The sequence below is a fragment of the Monodelphis domestica genome, chromosome 4, assembly GCF_027887165.1.
Source record: "Monodelphis domestica isolate mMonDom1 chromosome 4, mMonDom1.pri, whole genome shotgun sequence".
Classification (NCBI taxonomy): domain Eukaryota; kingdom Metazoa; phylum Chordata; class Mammalia; order Didelphimorphia; family Didelphidae; genus Monodelphis; species Monodelphis domestica.
Window position 1 is genome coordinate 10,144,608 of NC_077230.1, and position 25,400 is coordinate 10,170,007.

The 25,400-nt window shown below is 36.9% G+C and overlaps 1 protein-coding gene across 4 annotated transcripts in view; it reads right to left on the reverse strand.

Moving 5' to 3' along the window:
- The window catches only part of HSF2BP (heat shock transcription factor 2 binding protein), a 128,115-nt gene that overhangs the window by 36,531 nt on the left and 66,184 nt on the right, over positions 1 to 25,400 (reverse strand). For 3 of the 4 annotated variants that reach the window (XM_056797100.1, XM_007493203.3, XM_056797099.1), the window contains 3 exons: positions 23,139 to 23,288; positions 17,252 to 17,387; positions 14,870 to 14,987 (listed from right to left, as the gene is read on the reverse strand). In XM_056797100.1, the coding sequence (XP_056653078.1) occupies positions 14,870 to 14,987; positions 17,252 to 17,387; positions 23,139 to 23,288 (404 nt within the window). The remainder of the gene's footprint in view (positions 1 to 14,869; positions 14,988 to 17,251; positions 17,388 to 23,138; positions 23,289 to 25,400) is intronic. The other variant, XM_007493205.3, reaches the window with a different exon arrangement.

Genomic DNA, 25,400 nt, shown 5'->3' on the forward strand with positions numbered 1-25,400 from the left:
CGTTCATTTGTAGTTTTCTAAATCAGTTTACCACATACATAAATCTGTTTCCATTTGAGTTTGATACTACTGTTCTTTAACTAATGAATAGATAACTTCAATTACACGAAACAAAAAATTCTGCACAAACAAGTATAAAAAACAAAGTGGTTAACTGGAAACATTTTGTATCCATTTCTCTAATAAGGAAAGGTATAAAAAACATATAACTAAGCATATTAAAACTGGATATGTACAAACAGTTCTCAAAAGAATTGCTAAATATTTATAACCACAAAAAAAGAATGTTACAAATCACTAATAAGAGAAATGCAAACCAAAACAGGTCTGGAGTTTCATATTACACTTTGCAAATTGGCAAAGATTACCCCAAAATGGAAATAGTCAACATTGGTAGGGTTTGAAATGATGAGCAGACTAGCGCATAAACTTCTAAACAATGGAAATATCTATGCCTAAAGTCCCCAAGTAGTTGGTTTGTCTTCATGTCCTATTGGGTGAGTTTTCCATTGCATTTGGTTTGCCCTTGCATTGGCAAAGATCCTTTGATAAAAGCTGGGGTGTCTTATGAGATAAGGACCTAGGAGAAATTACCGGGACCCCAGTGGGGAATCGCTTATGCTATAGGGACCCGTAAAGAACGTGGCTAGGTGCCCTGTGAAGAAAGGAGCACTTTTTGTCCAGCTCCTAGTTTAATGGCCTTATGCACTGGGCAGACCATGTATAAGTTTCCACTTAAACCTATTTCTCATCTGAGGAAGGATTGATATTCAAGTCCCAAATCCTTGTATAGACGTATTTTAAATTCCACGTCGTTTGAAAAGCTCAGGAGATCAAGTTTCCAGCCAACAGGGGAAGCCAGTTTTCGTTGGTTTTGCTTGTAGGTTAAAGTAGGTCATATAAGGTTCAGCAAGCAGAAACATTTGGCACTTTGTGACCTGCTTCCTGTTTCAAAGGGCGCCCCAAATTCTCCCAAAGGATTCTTGCATTCCACTTCCATGGAGGAGTCTTCCTTAATAGCCAGACTAGGTTGAGTCCTCCAACCTGCCAAACTGGGGCATTTTGCTTGTTCCCACTGCCTCCAGAGAGCGAAGGTCACACATCATTTCTCTATAGCACAGACTCCATGAGCTGAGCTGAGTTGTTTATCCCGTTCCTTTGTCCTCAGTTTCCAAAGCTGGTGATCCTCACCAAAGCAGGAGTCCAAGCCAGGACCACCTTGGAGGCACAATTGGGGGGGGGGGGTGTTGTAGCCAGCCAGCCTAGCAGGGAAGCCCGGAGAAGCCAGGATCTGAATTTGGAATTTAGGTTTCTACTCTCTAGGGACCGGGCTAATTTATTCTTCTCAAGAGCGAGGCGGCACAGGGAATGGAAAACAAGCAAGGCCACCTAATTAGGGAGTAAATGTACACGTCTGTGATTGTATCTCTGAAGTAAATCTTTCCTTATGAAAACTAATCAAGTATCCATGATTAAATAGAGCTGGTGCAAAAGGAATGAGAGTCTACCCGGCCTTCAGGGAGTTCAAAGGGCCAACGGCAGCAAGGAATTGTGAAGACAACAGCATGCTCCCTGACGTTAGACCCTCTCACTCGGGCTCCTGCCTCCGCCGCTATTGCCCGCCCTTCTGTACATTTCTTGGAACAACTATTTCTAGACTAACTCTTGCTAAGACCTCCATGTCCTCCTCAGGAGAGCCAAACTACCTCTGCACACGCAGCAGGCAAGTAATGGAATTGCCGCTGCTAAGCAGTTTAAAGGCCTAACTGTATAGTCTGAATCAGCAAGGGACACTTTCCTGCTGGTGTTTCCCAGGCCCTTAACTCTCCCCTTTGAGGATAAGTAGAAGCAGGTGTCTGGGGGAGGAGTGGACAAGCCCACACAGTGTGGAAGGTATTTTGCTGGCATTCCTGCCTCTGGTGGTAAGACTGGAGCCACCCTCTCTGCTTTGTCTACTCCCTGGATTCTTCAAGGGCCCACGGGCAGCTGATGTCGGGAAATCTGACACTCGGAGAATGAAAGGCCTGGGAAAGGCCTTGTGAAAATCAGCAAGTCTGATGGAATTCTGGGCTTGTATCATGTTTTCCATAGCTCAGTGCAGGATATTATTATCCAGAGGGCAGCCTACTTTGGAATCCATGACACAGCAAAAGGATACGCGCTCGGCCCCTTTGAACAATCATGTCGTGATCAACTGGATATTTGCACGATCCGTGACCGCTCCTGAAGATGTGCCTCCTGATTTAGGCTGGACACAATATGTATGTACTGGGGCAATTGCTGAATGAAGATGGCGAAAATGAGAGTCACAAAGCTTTCTTCAAGTCCATCGTTCTTAGACACACGAGTGGAGCTTTTCTGCTTGTCTGATAGGCTGAATAGAAGAAAGTAATGTGAGAAATCCTGATTAAAACTGTAAACAGTGAAAACAGATGATGCAGAATATTGAAACACAGTTAGCATTCTGGACCTTTGACACTAAAGATTCCTGTTATTCCTATTCTAAGCCAAACCATGGATGTAGGGAAGCCAGAAAAGGCTCTTAGAGAGTTATTTATTGCAATCCATTATTCACAAAATGGAACTAATGATTCTATTGGTCAAGGGAAAATAAATTTCTGGGAGTCCAAGGATGCCAATCAACTTGGGCTTTCTGGTTTAAATGCATTTTATAAAGATCCCAAATTTGTGGTAAGTATTCATTTTTTTAAATGTCTGCCATTTTTACTACATTGCAAAAATTTGACAGTTATGATCTGTGTTGGTCATATTACCATAAAACAAGTACATAGAACAGTCAAAAAAGAAAAGAAAATGTTTGGTATTAGTAATTTCTTATATGTCTGTGTTTCGTAAGAGAGAAGGGCATGTTATACATACAAACAAAAAATAGTGAAAACAGACCTTGTATCTGCTGATGCTTAAGAAATATTCATGAATAAATGAATGAATCTTTCTGGCTGTGGACTTTGGAACTCAATGAAAGATGTTATTGTTAACTTCTCATAGCAGAATGAAAGCATAAATCTGATTTTCCCCTAGAGAAAACAGTGATTTCTATTTGGTAGGGACTGAGTGAGCTATTGCAGCAGGTCACTTGATTTTGCCCATTGGTCTGTTTTTTGCTCACTCAGATCCTCCATTAGTTTAGGCTAGGACAGGGATTAGTGAGGCAGTCACTTCCAAAAAGTGTTTGGAAAAGACTGATGATACTCATATCCAAAAAATGGGGGTCAGTGAGAAAGGGCTAAAGAACTTTTCTATCTAGCCAATGAGTGGTCCTAGTAGGCCTTCACTCCTTCTTTAGGTATTACTCTAGCTTTGATCTCTTGCAGTTTTTGAGATAAGACATCACAACCCACTTTAGTCTTGTAGGGTTGGTAGTTTATGTTGAATTCATAGTTGTCTAGTGCTTTCATTCAATTAGGATTTATTAAGTGTCTTCTAATATGTCAGGCATTGTGCTAAACACTTGAGATTCAATAAAATTGAATTTTAAAAGAATTTTCTTTTTCTTCCTGTTTTCTTTTTGTTGGTTTGGAAGCAGGAGGGAAATAAAATAGCTTTCTGTTCATCAAAAATAATAATAATAACTTTAAAGAAAGGCATCAACTTTATCCAAGACAAAGGATTTTTGAGAACTAGAACAGACCAAACAGAAATCAGTGATTCCATAAGACAGCAAGTCAAATTTTAACAAAATCTGGAGGTTGAAAAAGTGGGGGGGAAAATCCAATATAAAAAAACAACTGAAAATAGATATCACTTTTCAGCCTTTTTGCCAAAGATCAAGTGAAAATAGACCAAGGATGGATAATTAAATAATCACTAATCCTATGAAAATTATGACTTTTTGAAAAACTTGGACATTATATTTTAAGAAATCACAGATGGGAAAAGATGAAAAAGATTTATTAAAACCAAAGAAAAAAAATAAAAATAGAAAGAATCCCTCAATTACTTCCTAAAAGGAGTCCCAAAAGGAAAAGTCTTGGGAAAGTCATAATCGAAACCTAGAGCACTCACATAAAAAGACAAAATAGAAAAAGTCTCTAGAAAGAAGGAGTTCAAATAGCAATTAATTATATTCAGGATCCACAAAATCTGGCACTATTAAAAAAAAAACCCAAAAGATAAATATTGGAATTTTGCAAAAAGCAGAAGTTTACAATCAGGAATATCTTATACTAGAAAGCTGAGTATAGTTCTATGGGGGGAAAACAGATTTTTAATGAATTTTCAAACATTTCTGATTAAAAGACAAGAGCTAAGTAGAAGGATTAAAATATAAACACAAGAGGGGATGAAGAACCAGCTAGATAGCACAATGGATAGAGTGCCAGGCCTGGAGTCAGGAAGACCTGGATTCAAATGGACATCAGACACTTCCTAGCTGTATACCCTCCTCTGTCCTACTGGTAAACTTTTCTATTTTTCAGGCAATACCAAATATTGTCCATTATTTCTGCTTCATAATACAGTTTGTGAAATGGTCCTATCAAGGAATGATTAATGCCACTACAATTACTTAGGTCATTAGTGTATCTAGAAAGTATTTTCTAGTTGTAGTTACATGATGCCCTGTTTAGATAGACTTCCAAATATTTCCCACATTTTGTTTTTATCTTGAATGGAATTTTTCTTTCTATCTCTTCTTGCTGGGTTTTGTTAGTAATAAAAAGAAAAGCTAAATATGTATTCGTTTTATATTCTACTACTTTGCTGAAGTTGTTTCTATTAATGTTTAAACTTTAGTTTTTTTAAGTAGACTATAATCTGCAGAAGAGAAATTGTTTTCTTATTGCTAAAACTAGAGTTTCTAGAATTATAGAAAATAATAATGATGATAATGTTTTACTTCTCATCTTAATGGAAAAGCCTCTAGTATTTCTCCATTACATAGAATGTTGGCTTCTACTTTTGGAGACTATCATATTAAACTGTAGCCCATGTTGAAATGGTCTAAAGGGTCCATCACTAGAATGTATGCCTAGAACGCCCCTGGAAACTTCTGAAGACTCTAGACACATGTGTAAGTCAGGATTTGGTTGTTGAAAAGTATAATCTGGCTGTTTCCTGGCATGTGGTGACCAAGAACTAAAATGATCAGATCGATGCTTCTGGGTCAAATGCTATATCACTTAACTAGAGACAGATTTTAGATAGCTCTCTAATCCTTTGCCCCTTCAGGTAGCATCTTTTGATCGCATGATGTCCAGTGATGTGGAAGGCCTGGACCTTCTCCACTATAGCATCATGTTGACTTTGACTATGTGACATCTAGTACAGGAGACCCACAAAGGTGGAATCTTGGACCTGGGTCCCTGGATACATTTTTTGTATTTGTGCTTCTTCTTTCCTGATCTTAAGTGAATGAGTCTATAGCTCAAAATGGACATGTCTAGGTTTGGAGGAAATCTTGTTCCTTTAGTATAGCCCTAATAAGTGGGAGCTATTGATGGCAAAGTAAGATTTGAATAAAAGATGGGCCTAAACCTGGTCTTTTTATCATCAGATATGCATTGAGAGTTGTTTAAAAGGTTCTAAAAGAAACATAAAATGACCAATCAGGAATCCCACAAATCGTTTCATGTTCTAATGAAGTTTAAGTATCTGTTGCCCAGCCAACTATAATCGAGGCTGTAATGGTAGCTAAGGAATCTTGTTTTAAGTTGTTTTTGTCAAGTTAGTTCATGAGGATCTATGTTTAGCATTCTTTTTTATAAGAAATAAAAGATAAACTAATTACTCACTTTAGTGGCCAGTGTCCCCTAAATTTAAATTCAGTAAGGATCATCAGATTGGGTTAAGAGGAATCTTTGAGAGAAAAATTCATATATTCCTAACAGAAATAAATATTTCATCTTATCAAAAAGTATTTTCTTTATCTATTCATATAATCATTTATTTTAATTTTTTATTAATATGGTTGATTATCATTTTCATTATGTTTAACCAACTCTGCATTCCTAGTTTGATCTATCTTTTCTGAATTATTTCCTTCCTCTAGAATATTCTGTTAAGATTATTTTAACCCATAACATATCTTCATTATAGTAGATTTGTTTGATTTTTGTTTCCTCATATTTACAATTTCAGTTCTTAAAGTAGGACTTTGTCTTGGGCTAGGATCCAACTTTCCTGCACTTTTGGATGGAATATTTAGGCCCAGATCTTATATTCAGCTGAAGTTCAGAAATGGAACAATGTTCTGATAAGTCTATATCCTGCCTCCATTAAATATGGAAGCTAATGATCTGTTTTCCTAGGTTAGGATGCTGCCTGGATCCAAAACCTGCCTTTTCCCACAGCCCTGACCTAGGGTTTCAGTCTTGTCTTGGGACTGGGAGCTTGACATGGTCTGTGCCTTCTATTTACCTCTTGAAACTTCTTTAAAAAAAAAAAAAAAACCCTTACCTTCCATCTTGAAGTCAATACTGTGTATTGGCTCCAAGGCAGAAGAGTGGTCAGGGCTAGGCCATGGGGGTCAAGTGCCTTGCCCAGGGTCACACAGCTGGGAAGTGTCTGAGGCCAGATTTGAACCTAGGGCCTCCCGTCTCTAGGCCTGACTCTCAATTCACTGAGCCACCCAGCTGCCCCCTCTTGAAACTTCTTTTAAACAGATAATGTTGGCTCAGTCCATTTTCTTGTGTAGTCCCTACTGGAGTTCTGTAGTTTTCATTCTTGGTCCCTAGAGTGGTCAAAAACTGAAGCCTGATGGCTCATTTTCTTGTGTGTTCATCTACCCAAAGCCAATAGCTTCAGGCATCAATCCCAAGTGCCCCAACTTTGATTCATGCTTGTTTCGAGCTTGTATCCCAGGGTGCCCTATGATGACCACTACCTCCTGCACCCATTCAGGTAAATTTACTGGTGCAGTCATATACCATGACTTAGGCCTTGAACACTGGGACAGTACCACCAGAGGGGGTGGCTAGTTTAGGCTGGGCTCTTAAAGCATCTCTATACCCTTGTTTGCTGACCTTGGCCCAGGTTCTTTAAGCATTCACCTACCTGGGTAGCCTTAAACTCTAGAGCAGCCCTTGTTTGGGGTTCCATCTCTTTGCCTTTTCTTTTATAGGATCTGAAGAGCTACGTGCAATTTTTCCTTAAATTTATCATGTAATATGGCATTCTTCGGGAGAGCTAGGTTTACCTTACTAACATCTGAGTCAAAAGTCGAGAGCATATCTTTTTCTCATCTTTATTCTTTCTTCAAGTTTTATGTTACTTTTGAGATTTACTCTACCAAGTAGGTAGTTTGACTGTAGATAGACAAATGATTCAGAAATAACCCACACATTAACAATGAGTCATTCTTATATGCAAAAATGTTTCATATTTTTCATTTTTTGTTGACAATATTTGGAACTCACAGTCTAAAAAAGTAAAATCCAACTTAGTGTGAATGATAAAACAACAGGTCACATTTTATGTAAGCCAAAATTCAACTAACGTGACAACTAATTAAGGGCTTTAATAAACTATTAAGATGACAGTTTAAAAATTTGTCAAGTGTGTTTGCGATAAGCTCCTGCATACTATATTACCAAGAGTTGTGATAGTTTTTCTCAAAAGAGCCCGTAACAAAACAAGTAAAAGGAGAAAGAATACTTCAGATGGAAACACTGCCAGTGCAAACTAGAAGAGGCTTAATACTACATATGAACAAAAATTGTATGTAATTAAATAGCATAAACATGGTCACGGTAACTCCAAAATAGGACAGGATGTCAAAATGCTGAAATCTGTGGTACAGAATATTATAAAACATGCAGGCAAAACAAAGAACAAAGTTGCATCAAATTTTTGTAGTTTGCAATCAACTATAAAGAAGAGAAAGTGTTATAGTGACTGTGGTGGAACATCTTTTAGCAGCATGGATTAAAGATTTCCATCAAAAATGCAATCCTCCTACCAAACCAACTATTCAGACAAATAAACCAAGTTTATTTAAGGAAGTAAAAGAAAATGGAAAAGTTGGATAGATAAAAATTTATTACAAGCGTGGTTTGGATCAATTGTTTTAAAAACTAAGTTCATCTATATATGGTTAAAATTATAAGAGGAATAGCGGGTAGGTAGGTGGCTCAGTGGATAGAGAGCCAGGCCTGGAAATGGGAGATCCTGAGTTCAAATATCATCTCGAACACTTCCTAACTCTCTGTCCCTGGGTAAGTCATTTAATCCCAATTTCCTAACCCTTACTACTTTTCTGCCTTGGAACTGATATTCTGCATCATTTCAATGATTGAAAGCAAGGGTTTTTTGGTTTTTTGTTTTTGTTTTTTTTTTGACAAATAAATAAAATTATAGAAGAAGCAGCCAGTAGACATGAGGACATGAAGTTAATATCCTGAGGTTTTGAAGAAAATAACTGAAGAAGATGGATATTCTAATCAACAAAATTTAATTCATATGAAGCAAGTCTTCTTCCAGAAAAGGATGCCTTCTAGAAATTACACTTCTTAGAAAGAAAAAAAAATTCAACCTGGATTTAAAGTATTTAAGGATCTCCTAAGATTTTTATTGAGAGGTAATGCAGAAGAAGATTTTAAATTTAAAGCAAATGCTTATTTATCAAATTAGAAATATTCTTAGAGGCTACAACTATTGGTTGCTTCCAGTTTTGAGTAGTGAAATAAGAAGAAGTAGTAGAAGTAGATGAACCTGAATATGATGAGTTTGGGGAAAATATTTTCTCCCCAGGAAATTTAACCTTAGAGGTCAAAAAAGGTGCCACAGGGTTATAAGAATAACATTTAGATCTTTGGTCTGTATTTTATTCAACAAGAAGAACCTACAGATTCTCTTGTGAAGAAGCCTGCCATGATCTTAGCAATGCCTAGTCCAGCAGGATGTTCTAATGAGACTAACTACAGAGAGAGCATCCCAAGTGAAACAAAACTATTCTTTGGTAACTCCACACATTCCAAAGTAAACCACATTCAAGCCCCAGGTTTAATATATTTGCCCCCCAAATCACATGATATTTTGTCTCTATTATTCAGTTTCCCAGAGAAGTAAAGTAAGAGAGCTCAGCCACCTGGTAAGCTGATGTGAACTTTTTATTTGGCCATATAATGTCACCCAAGATCTATGTAATATCCTATGCATATCTATGGGCACTCACTGTTCAAAATTGTTGCTATCCACACCCCAAACAGGCCAAAAGCTGGTAGCTATTAAAAAACAAAACAAAAACAACCCTTATTCTTATTTTCTAGCTTTGACTCCTGATTAATTGACCTGCAGTCAAGTAGACTGTGATGGGAGGATCCCAAGAAGGATTTAACTTCCAGAAAAAGCATGGGGGGCTAAAGCTCTTTTTGAAGACTAGTTCAAGTTACTTCTGCCTATTTCTTAAAAAATATTGCAGGACAAAACTATCTCATGTAAAGCATTAGCAGTTGTTGGAAATGCAGGTTATTCAACTACACTTGGTTTATTGTGTGAGAATGTGAGCATGAAAATTCCACAAGATGTGGATAAAGATCTCTGCACTTAGAATAAAAAAAAGATATTTCAGTCTATGCTGCTAAATAATTTAAATGACATGCATTTTTGTTATCCTTTGTTGTTATATTTGTTATACATATTTCCATTAGCCTAGAATCAATTCCATATTTTACATAAAATTAAAACTTGAAATAGTGCAATTTTGAATAAATATAATCACTTCAAGAGATTTATTATGTGTTCTAAACTGGACCTATTTGGCATGAAGCTTGTGTGTAGCAACCTCTAATGAGGGCTTCTCTCATTTCCTACTCCAGAACCATATTTTCCAATATTTTTATCAACTTTGCCTTTACTTCTTGAGAGCAAATGATAAGCGTTTGCAAAAAGTGTGATTAGCGGGGGCAGCTGGGTGGCTCAGTAGATTGAGAGCCAGGCCTAGAGACGGGAGGTGCTAGATTCAAATCTGGCCTCAGGCACTTCCCAGCTGTGTGACCCTGGGCAAGTCACTTGACCCCATCCATGGCCTAGCCCTTACCACTCTTCTGCCTTGGAGCCAATACACAGTATTGACTCCAAGACGGAAGGTAAGGGTTTAAAAAAAAAAGTGTGATTAGGAAAATAATTGAATTTTTGTGGCAATATTCCTTGCAGAGGCTAAGGAGGTAGAGAAATCCTATAAATATTCTCCAAAATACAAATGTGCTTTGATACTATAAAAGTATATTAAAAATCTTTTTTAGTAAAGCTGAAAATAATAGGAAACCGTATTTTATCCCTTTCCAGACTTTTCCCTTTGGGAAAGCAAGGAGCACAAAATGTAAAACAAAAAAGAGTTACTCTTGATAAGCCTAACCCACTGAAGTAATTGGGCTACTGGCCCATCCAAAGGCTATATATATATATATATATATATATATATCTTTTCTAATTTTCTAATTAGGCATTAGCTCTATGGACCATCGTGAATGAGTAGCTTAGCTAATCATGATCAAACCTTTTCTTTATTGGTGAGATATGTCCATTAAACCAAAACTTATGGGAAGAATCCTAGATCAGGGACAGGAATACGCAGACTTTTAACCCCAAGGTTAGGTAGGCTGCCAGTCACCCAAATATGTAGAAATGGCCCAACTCATGCAGACCATTTTCCAGGGCTTATGTGCCTATTCTGAGTAGTGAATTCCTTGCTCAGGAGAACTAAAAATTCCTTGATCCTATATCTGAATTAAGCAGAGATAGTTAGGGGTCTGGAATATTTCAGGGGAAAGAATATTGGTGTTAGGGATGGTTAGAATTATGTCAAAGGTACAGACTGCCGGAGGCCTCATTCACAGAATTTTAAAAAAGGTTTTCAAAATAACTAAGTGATTAGGAATTAAAACAGAAGAGAAATTGTCATAAAAGAAGCAATCACCAAGGAACAGCATCAGATTAAAGTAGGCCACAACTTTAGTTAGGCTACTATAGGGAACCTATCCCCTTCTACCATCAGGAAGACATTGTCAGAGATTTGTGGCTTCTGACTTTCTGACCATCTTTATATTGTTCACCAGTTGTTTAGCAGAATTAGTATTACTAGATGATCCCACCAAAACAAAACTATCACCTTAGAAACTGGATAATTCTTATAAAAGTTGGTATAGAGTTGGGGGCAGAGAAGAAGAAAGCTAAATATTCAGATATAAAGTTTTCATATAAAAAGTTTGTTAAAAATTTTTAATAATCACAAAATACATAAAATATTTAATGATCAATCTACCAAAGCAATGTGTAGATTCCATTACAAAGTATCCCTTAAAGAAATAATGAATGTTCAAATCTGGCCTCAGCCACTTCCTAGCTGTGTGACCCTGGGCAAGTCACTTGACCCCCATGGCCTAGCCCTTACCCCTCTTCTGCCTTGGAGCCAATACACAGTATTGACTCCAGGATGGAAGGTGAGCGTTTAAAAAAAGAAAAGAAAGAAAGAAAGAATGACTGTGATAGAACAAGAACTGCAAACTAAGGGGTTGCCCATCAACTGGGAAATGGCAGAACAATGATATATGAATGGAATGGAATAATGTTTTACAATAAGAAAGGTAAAAAAAATGATTTTAGAGAGACCTAGGAAGCCTTATACAATCTAATTAATAGTGGAGGGATGCAAACCAGAAGAAGAGAGTACATTATTATAAAAATTAACAACTCTCGAAGACTGAGACACTCTGATTAACGAAGTGATAAGCCATGATTACAGAGAGCCAATAACAGAACACTGCCCAGCTCATGACAGAGATAAGATGGACTGATATAAGGCGTAAGGACTGCATTCTTGGATGTATCCACATTTATTTTGCTTGACTCTGCTTACATGATATATTCTTTTTGTTTTCTTCTCTTCGGTGGGCGGGGAGAGGTAATGGGGAGAATAAAATGCTTGATAACTGAGGGGGGAAAGAAAAGAAGAGAAGGAAAGCAGAGAATCACAAAGAAGGGCTTTTTGATTATATGTTTAATTTATAGAAAAATATAGATTACATAATGTATATATTAAGGCAAGCTGAATGTAACAGAGACCCACAATTTCATGTACAAATATTATCTTCTGTTCTACCATGTATATGGAAATGCTTATTTTATTTGCTGTTCAAGTTCAAAATCTAAAAAGGAGGGAGGACGCTCAATACCCTTCAGTGCCGGCCCAAAGACCATCCCCAAAACTGCAATAAGTGGCAGAACCAGGCTGGCTAAAACTGTAATAGCAATCGATCGATCAGTAAAGATGTACAAGTGCCTACTGTGTATCAGGCACCGAGTTAAACAATAGAAATACAAAGAGGCAAAGGCAGCTCAGGTCTAAGGGAAAAGGAAATGAAAACAAACTCGGGCCAGCCTTACCTTCCCGAGGTGGCTTGGCTCCCCTTTGCTATAATCACTCTGCCCTCCCGAGCCACTGGGCTCTGCCCTTCAAGAAGTAGATCTTGACTCTACCCAGCCCCATGACGGTGGAGAGGAGAGTGGAAGTTGGAGCTGGCACTGGGGGCTGCATAGAAGCTAAGGGATAGGGCTGGAAGACCAGGGCCAGGCTTGTCCCCCTGGAGGTTACACAGGGCCAGGATCCAGGCCTGGCTGCACACTCCTCAATCAAGGAGACTAAGGCCGTCCTGCAATCCTGCCTCAGCCTTCTGCCTGCTTGAGGAATAGGAGAATACAAAGAAAAGACTGACACAACAGACAACTAGAGAGAAAATTCTCAATAAAAGCCCAGAGTACAATCAGAGAAACCAAAAGAGAGTACCCTAAAACCAGAAGTTAAAACAAAAAGACCTCCAGGAGAAATAAAAGTAAGAATGGCAAATATTACATGTAATTCATTTAACAAATGTTAATATAAAAAAGTACACCAGTGTTGCGTAACGAGAAAATCCTGTGGATTATACAAAATAATGGAAAAACAAGAAAACTAAGAATGATTCAAAGGAGAATTATATTCATAAAAGAAGATGGGGATGAATTTAGGTCAGAAATCAAAGCTCTCAACACAGAATTACAAAACAATTAGCAGGGTAGGAAAAATTGAATCTATCATAGAGAAGCTAAAGGAACTCAAGCTTTTAAAGATTAACAAATTCAGAAAACAAAAATATAGAAAAGGAGGAAAATTAAGTAGGAAAGAAGCAAAAGGCAAAATATCAATAATCCTACATAAGTCAGTGTGAATGCATTACCTTTAAGATAAGATGTACAGAGATAAACTTAATGATCATAGGTCTCTTTAAAATATATAATAAATCAAAAGGTTTAAATACCATGCTATTGGAAAAAATACAAGAGAATTGTTAAAAAAAAAAACAACCTTTTGAATAGATAATAAAACATCAATTAGGAGAATTCATATACTGCCACCAGAAGAAAAATTTCTTTTTTTTCATCTTTGAGACATGTAGTGATTATACTTGACAATTTCAAGTACAGACAGCAAATTTTGCAAACAAAGATTTTTAAATATGAAGGAAATGCAACTCGAATAGCACAGATTTAGTCTGAAACTATAAGAAATCAGAGAATGGAATGGAATAGAACGGTTCAAAAATAAATACCTTGAACTGCATTAATATAACACAAAACTGAGCTTAATCATTCGAAAAAAGAAAGAACCATTTGTGGAATTTCTGGGAAAACAAAAACAAACAAAAAAAAAGATGAACAGATAGACTATAAATAACCCCAAAGAGAAGCTCAACAAAGGTAAGTCCAGCTATAGAGAATAAGGAATGGATATTTTAAAAAGGAGTAAAAAAATTAATTATCAAGTAATATAATCTCATCTGACAGAACAGCAATGTCAACTAAATGGAAAACTCAAAACAAGTGAAGTAAGAGAGTAAATCAGAACCAAACATCTTTTCCTGTCGTATCCTCAAAGGCAATGATTCCATTTTGGTTAAATTTTGTGGATATTCCTTATTTATGCTATACCACCCATATATATTTTTAAAAATTGGATGAAAAGTAACTTGTGATCATAGGAATATAAAAGTTTATGCGCTATAAGAGACTCCAGAGGTTATCAAATCCAACTCTCTCATTTTATGGATAAAGAATCTAAGGCCCGCAGAGATAGTGTCACAGGGCTTGTTAGTGTCTAAGGCAGAATTCAAATTCAAGTCTTACTGAGTCCAAATATAGCATTACGTCTTTTCTTGAGGCTTATAAATCCCTCTATGTGAATAAGTGATTGATCTGAGTAACGGAAGGTTGGAATTTGAAAAAAATCTGAATTCATATTTGAGTGACTAGATCTGAATCCACCATTTCCACGTGTGTCCACACAGGATACGGATAACATGTATGTGCAAATGTGCCGATATGTGCATGTACACACAATATGTGTGGATACAGGCTTACTGTGCATATTAGGTTGTTCCAAAGTCTGAGTGCAATTTTAAGGTTCAACCGTTCATCCTAGCGAGCTGGCCTCGAAGCCAGAAGGGTGGGAATGAATTCGAGTCCCACCTCTGACACCAGCTGACTGTGTGATTGTGGGCAAGTCATTTTAACCTCTCTGCGCTCTACGCAACAATCTAATACTGCAAGCGTCATAAAGAAGGTGCTGACTTGCATATTCGGAGTGTCCTCACACAGGAGTTCCCCACGCCAGTGAAATCACAAGTCTGGCCTACATTCCTACATGTTCTGTATGTAGTTCTGTATGTGCACATACATACATGCCTGCTGTACGTTTACATATGTGTATATACACGGATACACACATGTAAAAAGCAGTGCTTAACTCACCAAGAAGTTCATCCTTCTAATTGTTTAAAGGAATACTTCCAAGTGAATTGGGCCTAGTTAGAAGAGCTAGTTCGGCAGATACTAAGCAATACAAAATGCGCTTCATCTTTAATATTATCCATCATACACTTTGAGCTTGGTGCACTGTCCTGGCTTCAAGTCGCCCAGAAGCTGCATTATGGTGTCCAACAGCACGCGGCTTGAGTTCACCAGAAATTCACGACCACAAGCTATGGCAGCAACGTCTGCAACAGAAGGGTGAGAGGAAGTTTTAATATCAGATGTCACTGACATAATTACAAGAACCTGCTCTTGGGGCATATAATATCTGACTTCAGTTTCAGACCGACAGAAAGTATTAAAGAGCAGATAAAAAATTGTTTTAGACCAAGAATTGACAGGCCATGAAGCTGGATTGATAAACAGCATTTAAGTGAAGTTGACGAGATATTCCTGTCATAATGAACAAACGATTCCTTTGGCAATGAAACACTTTTAACTTCATTAAAGCATGTATTCAGAAGCAGAATGAATAGTGTATTATGGCCCCAAAGGATGAAGATTAAATGTCTGTTAAGCCATAAGTATTTTAATATTAAATGAGAGAAAAAGCTGACTCACATGGCAAGGTCAGGGAAGCAAATATCTACCTTAAAATATTTTATTCTTACTAATGACTTTTAACCAAGATGATAAAATCACAAGTAAATGGGACCAGGAAAAATTAGAAAAAGAATTACCACTACTGAAAAAATGTCTTTAATTATATGGGTCAGTAATGTCTACTACTACTACTACTACTACAATAACAATAATAGCTTTTATATAGTACTTTAAAATTTTATAAAGTGCTTTACAAATATTACCTCACTTTATTCTCGCAACAACTCTTAAAAGGAGGCTCCATTTTACATATAGTTTTAGATAAATACTATTTATTATATTAGGAAAAGGTCTATTTGTTTCTATATTTTACAGGTTTTTTACCTAAAGAAGGGTTGGATTTGTCAAAAATCTTTTTCTGTATCTACTACTATAACACATAATTTTGATTGTTCTTGGTATATACAATAAATTCAACTTATAACATAGAGTGGTCTGACTTGTCTGTGACTCTTCCTTTTTTTTTTTAACCCTTACCTTCTGTTTTGGAGCCAATACTGTGCTTTGGCTCCAAGGCAGAAGAGCGATAAGGGCTAGGCCATGGGGGTCAAGTGACTTGCCCAGGGTCACACAGCTGGGAAGTGTTTGAGGCCAGATTTGAACCTAGGACCTTCTGTCTCTAGGACTGACTCTCAATCCACTGAGCTACCCAGCTGCCCCCCATCTGTGACTCTTTCTGACCTCCATTCTGTTCTCTTCTGTACATTAAAATATTATACATTAAAAAATATATATTTCAATAATCCTTATTTCTTTCTTTTTTGTTTTTGGCTACCCTACCCCAAATCCTCATTTCATCACACTATAAAACTTCAAAACTTAAGAAACATAAAGTTTTTGTTAGATTTGTTTAGGTTGGAAGGGAATATTTGCCAGATAGGTTATTCTTGTTTATAAGTTATTATCTTTTGCCTTTTGGAATATCACGTACCCAAATCTCGTGTTATTTAAAAAAAATAGCAGCAGGGGAAGCTAAGAGCTGAGAGCCAGACTCAGAGATGGGGAAGTGCTAGGTTCAAATCTAGCCTCAGACCCTTCCTAGCTGTGTGACCCTGAGCAAGTCACCTAACTCCCATTGCCAAGCCCTTGCCACTCTTCTGCCTTGGGACCAATACACAATATTTATTCTAAGACTGAAGGTATGGGTTTAAAAATACATAGCCAAGTCTTCTGTGATCCTGACAGTGACTCCTGAAATTTCTTTTTTTAGTTGCTTGCTTTTCTCTCATCCATAAGCTCTAGACTTTGGTTATGACCCTCCTAAAAAGTGTTTGTTTTGGTGTTTCTCTTGGGACACTGCTGATAGATTCTCCATATTTTCACTTTGTCCTATGCTTCTAAGAGATATGGGAAGTTTTTCTTTATTATTTCTTCATACCCAGATTTTTTGTTAGAGTGTCTGCAAGTATCTCATTTCATTTCAGTCCTAAGCCTGAACTCCCCTATTGGCCTGAATCTGGCCTGGCTGAGAGAGGCATGCTTTTCTTAAACTTATTTTAAAGGATTTCTCTATGAAGGTTAAAAAAATTAAATTAGTATTTAATTTAGCATGCATACTAGTATCCAGACTAAACATGGTAAAATAAAAGACTAATTTGAAAGGAGTTCTAGCTCTGGATTTTGAAAGTATTTCCTTATTTAAACAGAAAATCAATACACTCTTATGCTCGTTTAAGAATTTTTTAAATGTAAACTTTCAGTTTTCTCTGTAGTTTGAAATACATCATTATAAAGGTTTTTGGGTGCATATACATAACTGAGCAAAATGTGCTAGACTGTACCATATCAACATAATATATTCTCTAGACTATATAGAAAAGAAAAATGAGCTCAAAAAATGACCTACTTGTTAAAATTCCAGCCAAAGCAAATACAAATTGATTTTCATCAGAATCTAGCTCCTGTTTTGAATTTCCATCTAATGATCTTACAAAACTTTCCATTGTTTGTCCAGTGAGGTTGAAAAACTTCAATGCTTTGCCCTGAAAGTTTGGAAACAACAATGAAAAAGTCAGACTCCTTTAAGGCTTTTAAAAACAGAGGGACCATTACTCTCAGTCTGTCTCCAGAACCAATTACATCCTTTAAACAAATGCTTATTAATAAGCACCGGCTCAGCCCAAAACACTGACATGGGAAGACAACGCCAAAGAGCGCCTGCCACCAGGTGGCTTACATTCCGCTAAGGCTCCGCCCTGCGTGCGCGGATGGATACTAACTGGAACACAGATTACGGTCATTTCACCAAGGAGAGAACACCACCAACTGGCAGAGTCTAAGTTCTGCTTTTGAGAACAACGCTGGCTGCTAAGAGGCCCACGTGAGAAAGGCCAGAAGCGAGAGGCGGGCTATCCCGCACGAACACCACACAGTGACTGCTGAACCTGGAAAAGAATGCACAGAAATGGGAGTCGTGTCAAATAAAAGATAGACGGAAGCCAGTTTGTGAGGAACTCAAATGGCAGGCTGAGGATATTTTACCCGGAAGGCAGAAGGCAGCCAGTGAGGATGTCCCGAGTAGAGGAAGGAGGCTTTCAGATGTGTTTTAGAAATCTCAACTTGACAAATGTGTGGAAGATAAATTAGAGAATGGAAAGATGGGCGTCTAATTAGAGTGAAATTGTGGGGGCAGCGACGTGGCTCCCTGGACAGAGAGCCAGGCCCGGGGACGGAGGTCCTGGCTTCAAATCTGGCCTCAGACTCTTCCGAACAAGTCACTTAACCTCCATTGTCTAGCCCTGACTTCTTTTCTGCCTTGGCACCGATACACAGTGTGATCTCTAAGGTGGAAGGTAAGAGTTAAAAAAAATGTTATTGCAATGGGCCTGGCAAGAGAATTCAAAGGCCATCGCTAGGATTGAGGTGACATGAGTAAAGAAAAAAAAAAGATTGATATAAATGACATTGTGGAGATAAAATGGCAGAATATTGCCACTGACTTGATATGCATATAAAATAAACCTACATAAATCATCGCCATTTCTACATATTACCAACAAAACCAAGCAGCAAAAAGTAGAAAAAGAAATTCCATGTAAACTAAAAAAGATAATATAAAACACTTGGGAATCTACCTATCAAGACAAATCCAGGTCCTATGAGAACACAATTACAAAACACTTCATACAAAAAAGTTAGATCTAAACAACTGGAAAAATACTAATTATTCATGGAGAGACTGAGCCAATATAATAAAAATAAATGAGAATTTTACCTAAATGAATCTATAGTGACATACCAATCAAACTACCCAAAATTTATAGAGCTAGAAAAATTAATACTAAAATTCATTTAAGTAAACAAAAGATCAAGAATATCAAGGGAATCAATGAAAAAATGTGAAAGAAAGCCGCCTAGCAGTATCAGATTTCAAACTATATTACAAAGTAGTAATCATCAAAATAATCTGGTTTTGATTAAGATAGAGTGGTGAATTAGTAACATATTAGGTATGTAATATCTCGTGACAAATGACCATAGTAATTTAGTGTTTGATAAATCAAAAGATTTAAGCTTTTGAGACAAGAACTTGCTATTTGACAAGAACTCTTGGGAAAATTAGAAAATAGCATGGCAGAAACTGGGAATAGACTAACATCTCAAACCATATACCAAGATAAGGTCAACATGGGTATATGATTTAGACACAAAGGGTGATACCATAAGCAAATTAAGGGAGCATGAAATAGTTTACCTGTCAGATCTATAGATAAGGGAAGAATTTATGACCAAATGAGATAGAGAGCATTATAGGATACAAAATGGATCATCTGGATTATATTAAATTAAAAAGGTTTCATACAAACAAAACCAATATAACCAAGATTAGAAGGAAAGCAGAAAGCTGGGGGGAGGGGAATGTTGACAGCAAGTGTCTCTGATAAAAGTCTCATTTCTCTAATACATAGAGAACTAAGTCAAATTCGTAAAAATATAAGTCATTCTCCAAATGATAAATGGTCAAAGGGTATGAACAGGCAGTTTTCAGATGAAGAAATCAAAGGCATTGATAACCATATAAAAAATGTTCTAAATCACTCTTAATTAGAGAGATGCAAATTAAAACAACCCTGAGATACCACCGCACACCTATTATGCCCAAAGAGCTGTAAAAGAATAGCATGCCTTTTGATCCAGTAATACCACTACTAAATATGTATCCCAAAGAGATTTTTAAAAAGGGAAAGGATCTGTTCATACAAAAATATAGCTGCTCTTTTTGTGGCAGCAAAAAAAAATTGGAAACTAAAGGGATTGCCTTCAATTGGGGAATGGCTGAACAAATTGTGGCATATGATGGTGATCAAATATTACTGTGCTAGAAGGAATGATGAACAGGATGATTTCAGAAAGAGCTGGAAAGATCTACATGACCTGATGCAGAATAAAATAAGCAGAACCCAGAGAATATTATACATAGTAAAACTGAAATATAATGGAACAATCAAGGGTGACAGACTGCTACGAACAACAATACAATGATCCAGGACAATTCTGAGGGACTTGGGAAAAAGGATGCTATTCATTTCCAGAGAAAGAACTGTTGGAGTAGAAATGCAGATGAAAACATATGATTTATCCTATGTTTATTTGGGTATATGATTTGGAGTTAATATGGAAATATATTTTGTGTGATAATACATGTATAACCCAGATTGAAATGCCTGTCAGCTCCAGAAGTGGGGAGGGAAGAAGGAAGAAGGGAAGGAAACAACATGGGTCATATAACTTCAGAAAACTTGTGTACAAATTTGTTATTAAAATTTTTTAAACCAACTCTGAGGTAACACCTTATACCTTATCACATTGGTCAATATGACAGAAAAGGAAAAATGACAAATTTGGGGGGAATGTGGCAAAATTGGGACACTAATGCACTGTTGGTGGAGTTGTGATCTGGCCTACCCATTGTGGAAAGCAATTTGGAACCATGCCCAAAGGGCCATCAAATTGTGTATGTCCTTTCACCAAGCAATACTACTATGAGGTCTGTAACCCAAAGAGATTTTTTAAAAAGGGAAAAGGGCCTATTTGTACAAGAATATTTATGGCAGCTATTTTTGTAGTAGCAAAAAATTGGAAATTGAGGGGTTGTCCATCAATTGGAGAAGAGCTGAACAAATTGTTGTACATGATTGTAATTCTGGGAATAGTAGGAAAGGAATGGAAGTGAGAGGGAATGGCATGCTTTCTGTCCTTGTCATTACTGAAAGCAGAAAAGCTCAGAGAAGAGAGGCTGTCTTGGCCAGCTCCTACTCTCACAGGGAGTCATAGAGTCAGCCTGGGCTCTGGTCGGGCTCCATAGCGTGCCTCTCACCATGACCCCACATGCCCCTTAAGCCAGCATGACCTAGCTTGAAGGGCTGGAAGGAGGTGTACCAAAGGCCTCCCAATGCCATCCTTTATAGAAGGCGGAAACTGGACTCTCAGATCCCTGTCTATTTTTACCTCCACAGAATTATTAAGATACACTCTGGTGTCTCCCCACCCATACCCCATGACTACTTTCCTGCCTTCTTTTGGATGTTGTCTTCCCTATAGATTGTAAGTTCCTTAAGTGAAGGGACTCTCTTTTTTAATATTTTTCCTCAGTGCTTAACAAAGAGCCTGCCACATAGCAGGCGGTTAATGTTGAGTGTATTGGATAGGATTCTTTGTACAAGGAAATAAAGGGCCTGTTTTAATAGCAATCTGGACCAGCCTGCCTGCCTGCCTATTAAGGACTTGGGATAGGAAGAGGCCACTCACCACTACTGTGTTATACTGGGGTTCAGAATTTAATGCTTTGTACTTCAATGAATTGTGAAATGTATTAATTCCATGAGTTCTGGTGAAAATCTTGGCAGTCTTAGCTTCATATGCACTGAAGGTTCTCAGTGGATTCTTCAGCATCTCCTGGTTCTTTGGATTTCAGCTTCCTAATTAGGACTTTGGATTCTGGTGAGATTCACTTTCAGATTCAAATTTGTAGTCTGGAGAAATTGGGATTAAATTTAGGGTATTTGTAGTTAGGCAGTACTTTCTGCCTATCTACATTTTTCCACTTTCACTCTTTCCACCTCTTTGTAAATAAAGGTGTTAAAGTCATTTTGACTTAAGCTGTAACATTTTTAAATCAGTAACCACAATATTACTTTAGAATTCTCGTATTTAGCATAAAACCTAAATCTAAATCCTTACACTATCTTATTTGAGTTTCACAACAATTCAATGGGAATAGATATTATCTCCATTTTATAGATGATAAAATTGAATCTCAGAGAAGTTGTGACTTGCCCAAGGTCACAGTTAGTAAATGTCTGAGGCTAGGTATGAACTCAGGTCTTCCTGACTCCAAGCATTCTATCTGATAAACCACATCCATCTGCTGCCTAGAATAAACTGTTCTATTCACCATTGATTCAGATTCTTGAAAGACAGCTATCATGTTCCTCCTATATCTTTTCTTCTCCAGGCCAAAAACTTCCATTTCCTTCAAAGGATCCTGGCATGAACTTAAAAGGTCTTTAACCCCTCATTTCTTTCCTTAATATTCTCCAATTCATCAATATCCTTCATAAAATGTGGCACATCTTATGTAAACAAACCATAATACTCCAGATGTGGCACACTGGAAATATCACTTCCTTATTACTAGACACTCGGCTTTTTTCTTTCTTTTTCTTTCTTCCCTTACCTTCTGTCTTTAAATCAATATTATGTATTGATTTCACGGCAAAAAAGTAATAAGGGTTTGGCAATGGGGGTTAACTAACTTACCTGGAGTCATACAAGTAGGAAGTGTCTGAGGCCAGATTTGAAACTAGGACCTCCCATCTCCAGGCCTAGCTCTCAATCCACTGAACCACCTACCTACTTCCACTAGACTTCTTCCAATGGAACCAAAGAATACATTAGCTTTTCTAGGGACTGATCATACTGCTGGTTTATTTTAAGTTCTTAATCTATTAAGCCTTATGAATCTTTTTCAGACAAACTGTTATCTAGCTATTCCTGGCCCATCTTATATTAATGAGCTTGATATTTTAAAGACAGGAAGAGGAGTGATGAGGCATAAAGGACTTCTAGCACTGCCACTTCCTTCCTGTTCAACCTTAGACTAATCTATGCATACCTCTCTGGAAATCCATTTCTACATTTTAAAATGAGGGAATAGGACGATGAGGAGATTCCTAAATTTGCTTATGATTTATAACCCAGGAATTTGTGGCTTTGTCTTCTTAGCCTTATCATCTACCACATAAACATTCCATGCCAGTATCGCCCCGAGGGGCTCATTATGCCATTGTTCTCCTGACTCCCTCATATGCTCTTCCAATCAACTCCACTTCTCAAAATCCAGCCTCCCCTTTGAGGCCTAGCTCAAATGCTATCTCCTTCTCTTTTCACTCTAGCTATATTCTCTCACCTTTAACTCCTATACTAAATATACATTATGATATAGAACTCTTATCACTCATTGTTTTGTATTACAGCTATTTATATGTATATGTACATATATATACATGTCTCATCTCCATGAGAAGCTTTTTAAGAAAAAAATCTTATACTATTTCTTTATATCCTCCATTGTAGTTGTTATAGTATTTTAAGTACTAAATAATTATTTTTTAATTAAAAAAAGACACAAAAAACTGGGTCATTTATACAAATTTACTAACAGAACTACCATATCCTTTAAGCTATTTAATGTTGAACTATAGTACCATATCTAGTTCACAAAGCATGCTTACTCCTCCCAGGATTGCTTTAACTACTTCCTCACTGCTAGAGACACTCCACAAAAGGGTACACGTTGCAGCTCCCATTTCTGTACAATATTCTGCCTGCTGCAATAGTTGCTCCTTCAATTCATTCAGCTGTTGTCTAAGAGCCAGTTTCTCCTGAAATTAAATCAGAATAAAATATCATAAAATTAATTAATTAATTCTATTTCTAAAAGTCTTTACTTTCATTCAAAAGAAATAATAAATTTTTAAAATTTATTTTGCCAATTGTATGCATTAAAATTTTACATATAAATTTTTCAAAGATACAACTTTGTCTCCCTCCTATTTCCCTTCCCTCTCTTGGAGCTGGCAAGGGATTCAACCTGGGTTATTATCATGTAAACCATATTTCCATATTGTTCATTTTTGTACGTGAATAATCATAAAAAATTTAAAAAGTTAGAATGACAAATACACATGTAAACTAGAAAGGCTGACTTGCCAAAGTTTTCTTGGCAACTAAAGCTCAGAAGAATTAAGACACCACTGAATATAACACTGTCTTAAATATTTTTTAATTTTCTTTTTTAATTATAAACTTAACAAAAATCAGAAAACATGAATGTTTCCATATGCAAAACACAGAGATTTGTATATAAAACAGTAAGTATCTATTATGTGCAGCTTATTTTTAAAGTATTTATTAATTTGTTGAGACCTTGTTTGTGTTCCCTAAAACAACAATTCAGATAATCCACCTTTAAGGGGAGTCATAATTAGTTCAAAGCAAAAATATATTATGAAATTTTCATAGTAAGAAAAAGCAATAAGACATTTCCCCAACAAAGCTCCCACAAACACGAACATATGTAGGGAATGAGTGGAAAGGCCAACATGTATGTGGCCAGGGTACATGCGCAGAGGAGCAGTTCATGCTTGTGACGCTTGAGGGCCACCGATGCCTTCTGGGGATGCCCTCATGTTACTTCTATCAGACCAGACCTGCTCCACCCTCCAAAACATAACCTCAGTTGGATACTGCTCCACTGGACACCAGACATCAAATGGGTAAACTCCAACATTGAAAACGGCCCCTACAGCCACAATCATATCCAGAAGCTGCTTTGCTTAACATAGCCTTCTTCAGGTCCAGGTCCATTAAGACTACTCTAATGTGGACCTTGTGTCTAGAGCCAGCTTCTGGCTTCAACGAAAGGCAATTTAAAGGGCTACTTCGGCTTGGCTCTTTCAGCCCAAAGCCAGAAAGGTATCTTTATAATTCTTAGAAAAACAACCACTGATGAGAAGAGTCAAAGGAAGAACTACTTATTCTATAAGAAGTATTTACAAGCCAACCTGCCTCATTCCCTTCAGTGTTGGCTATGAAACCTCTAAATTCTATCCAGAAATGCTTCAAGTTATTTAATAGGAGACAGGCACTCTTAGCCAACATCTTAAAGCCCTCAGTCTCGAAGCTCCCTTTTCTTTGGACTAAATGGCCTTTAGTCTCCTGGGAGACTTCACTCACGGTAAGTAAGCCTCCTGATTTTAAATTCGGAAGCCTCAACTACTCATTATTATCCATGGAAAGGCGATTTATGGAATACCAAATAGCTTATGTACTAGGTTCCCCAGTTTTTCAACTTCAAGCCTTTTCCATCCTCCCATGCCTCATCTACCGGTCTAGTTACGTTCCTGGCCTATCACATGTTACATAGGATCAGTAAACCAACCAGCAAACAATAAGCCTAATAGGGTCTTCTATATAGCTATTCCTATACCTTTTAGCCAGTTATATAATGCCTAACAACAAGAAGAGAAAAAGATATTGAGAGTTAGCATAGGCAAAAAGGGAACAATATCATCACTTTTTGTACATCACATAATTCATTAGAGATTCCTTAGGGTTCAATTAATAATTAATTAAAACATGAATAACTTTAGCAAAGTTTAAAGGTATAAAATAAATTTCTAAAAGTCGTCATTCTTTCATCATAATAGCAAAATCTAGCAGTAATAAAAATAACTATAAAACTTATAGACTATCTAGAAACCTACATATCAAGATAAATACATGATTTAGATACATTTGAATATAACTACAATATTCTCAGTACAAAAATAAAGACAGACTTTAATAATTAGAGATATTAATTATTCACCATGTGAATGTAACAAAAATGACTATATTAATAAATTGATAGATGCATTGCCATCCTAATTAAATAGTTTATTTAAGAGAAAAGAACAAAATTTATCAGAAGTACAAAAGTCAAGAATTTCAAG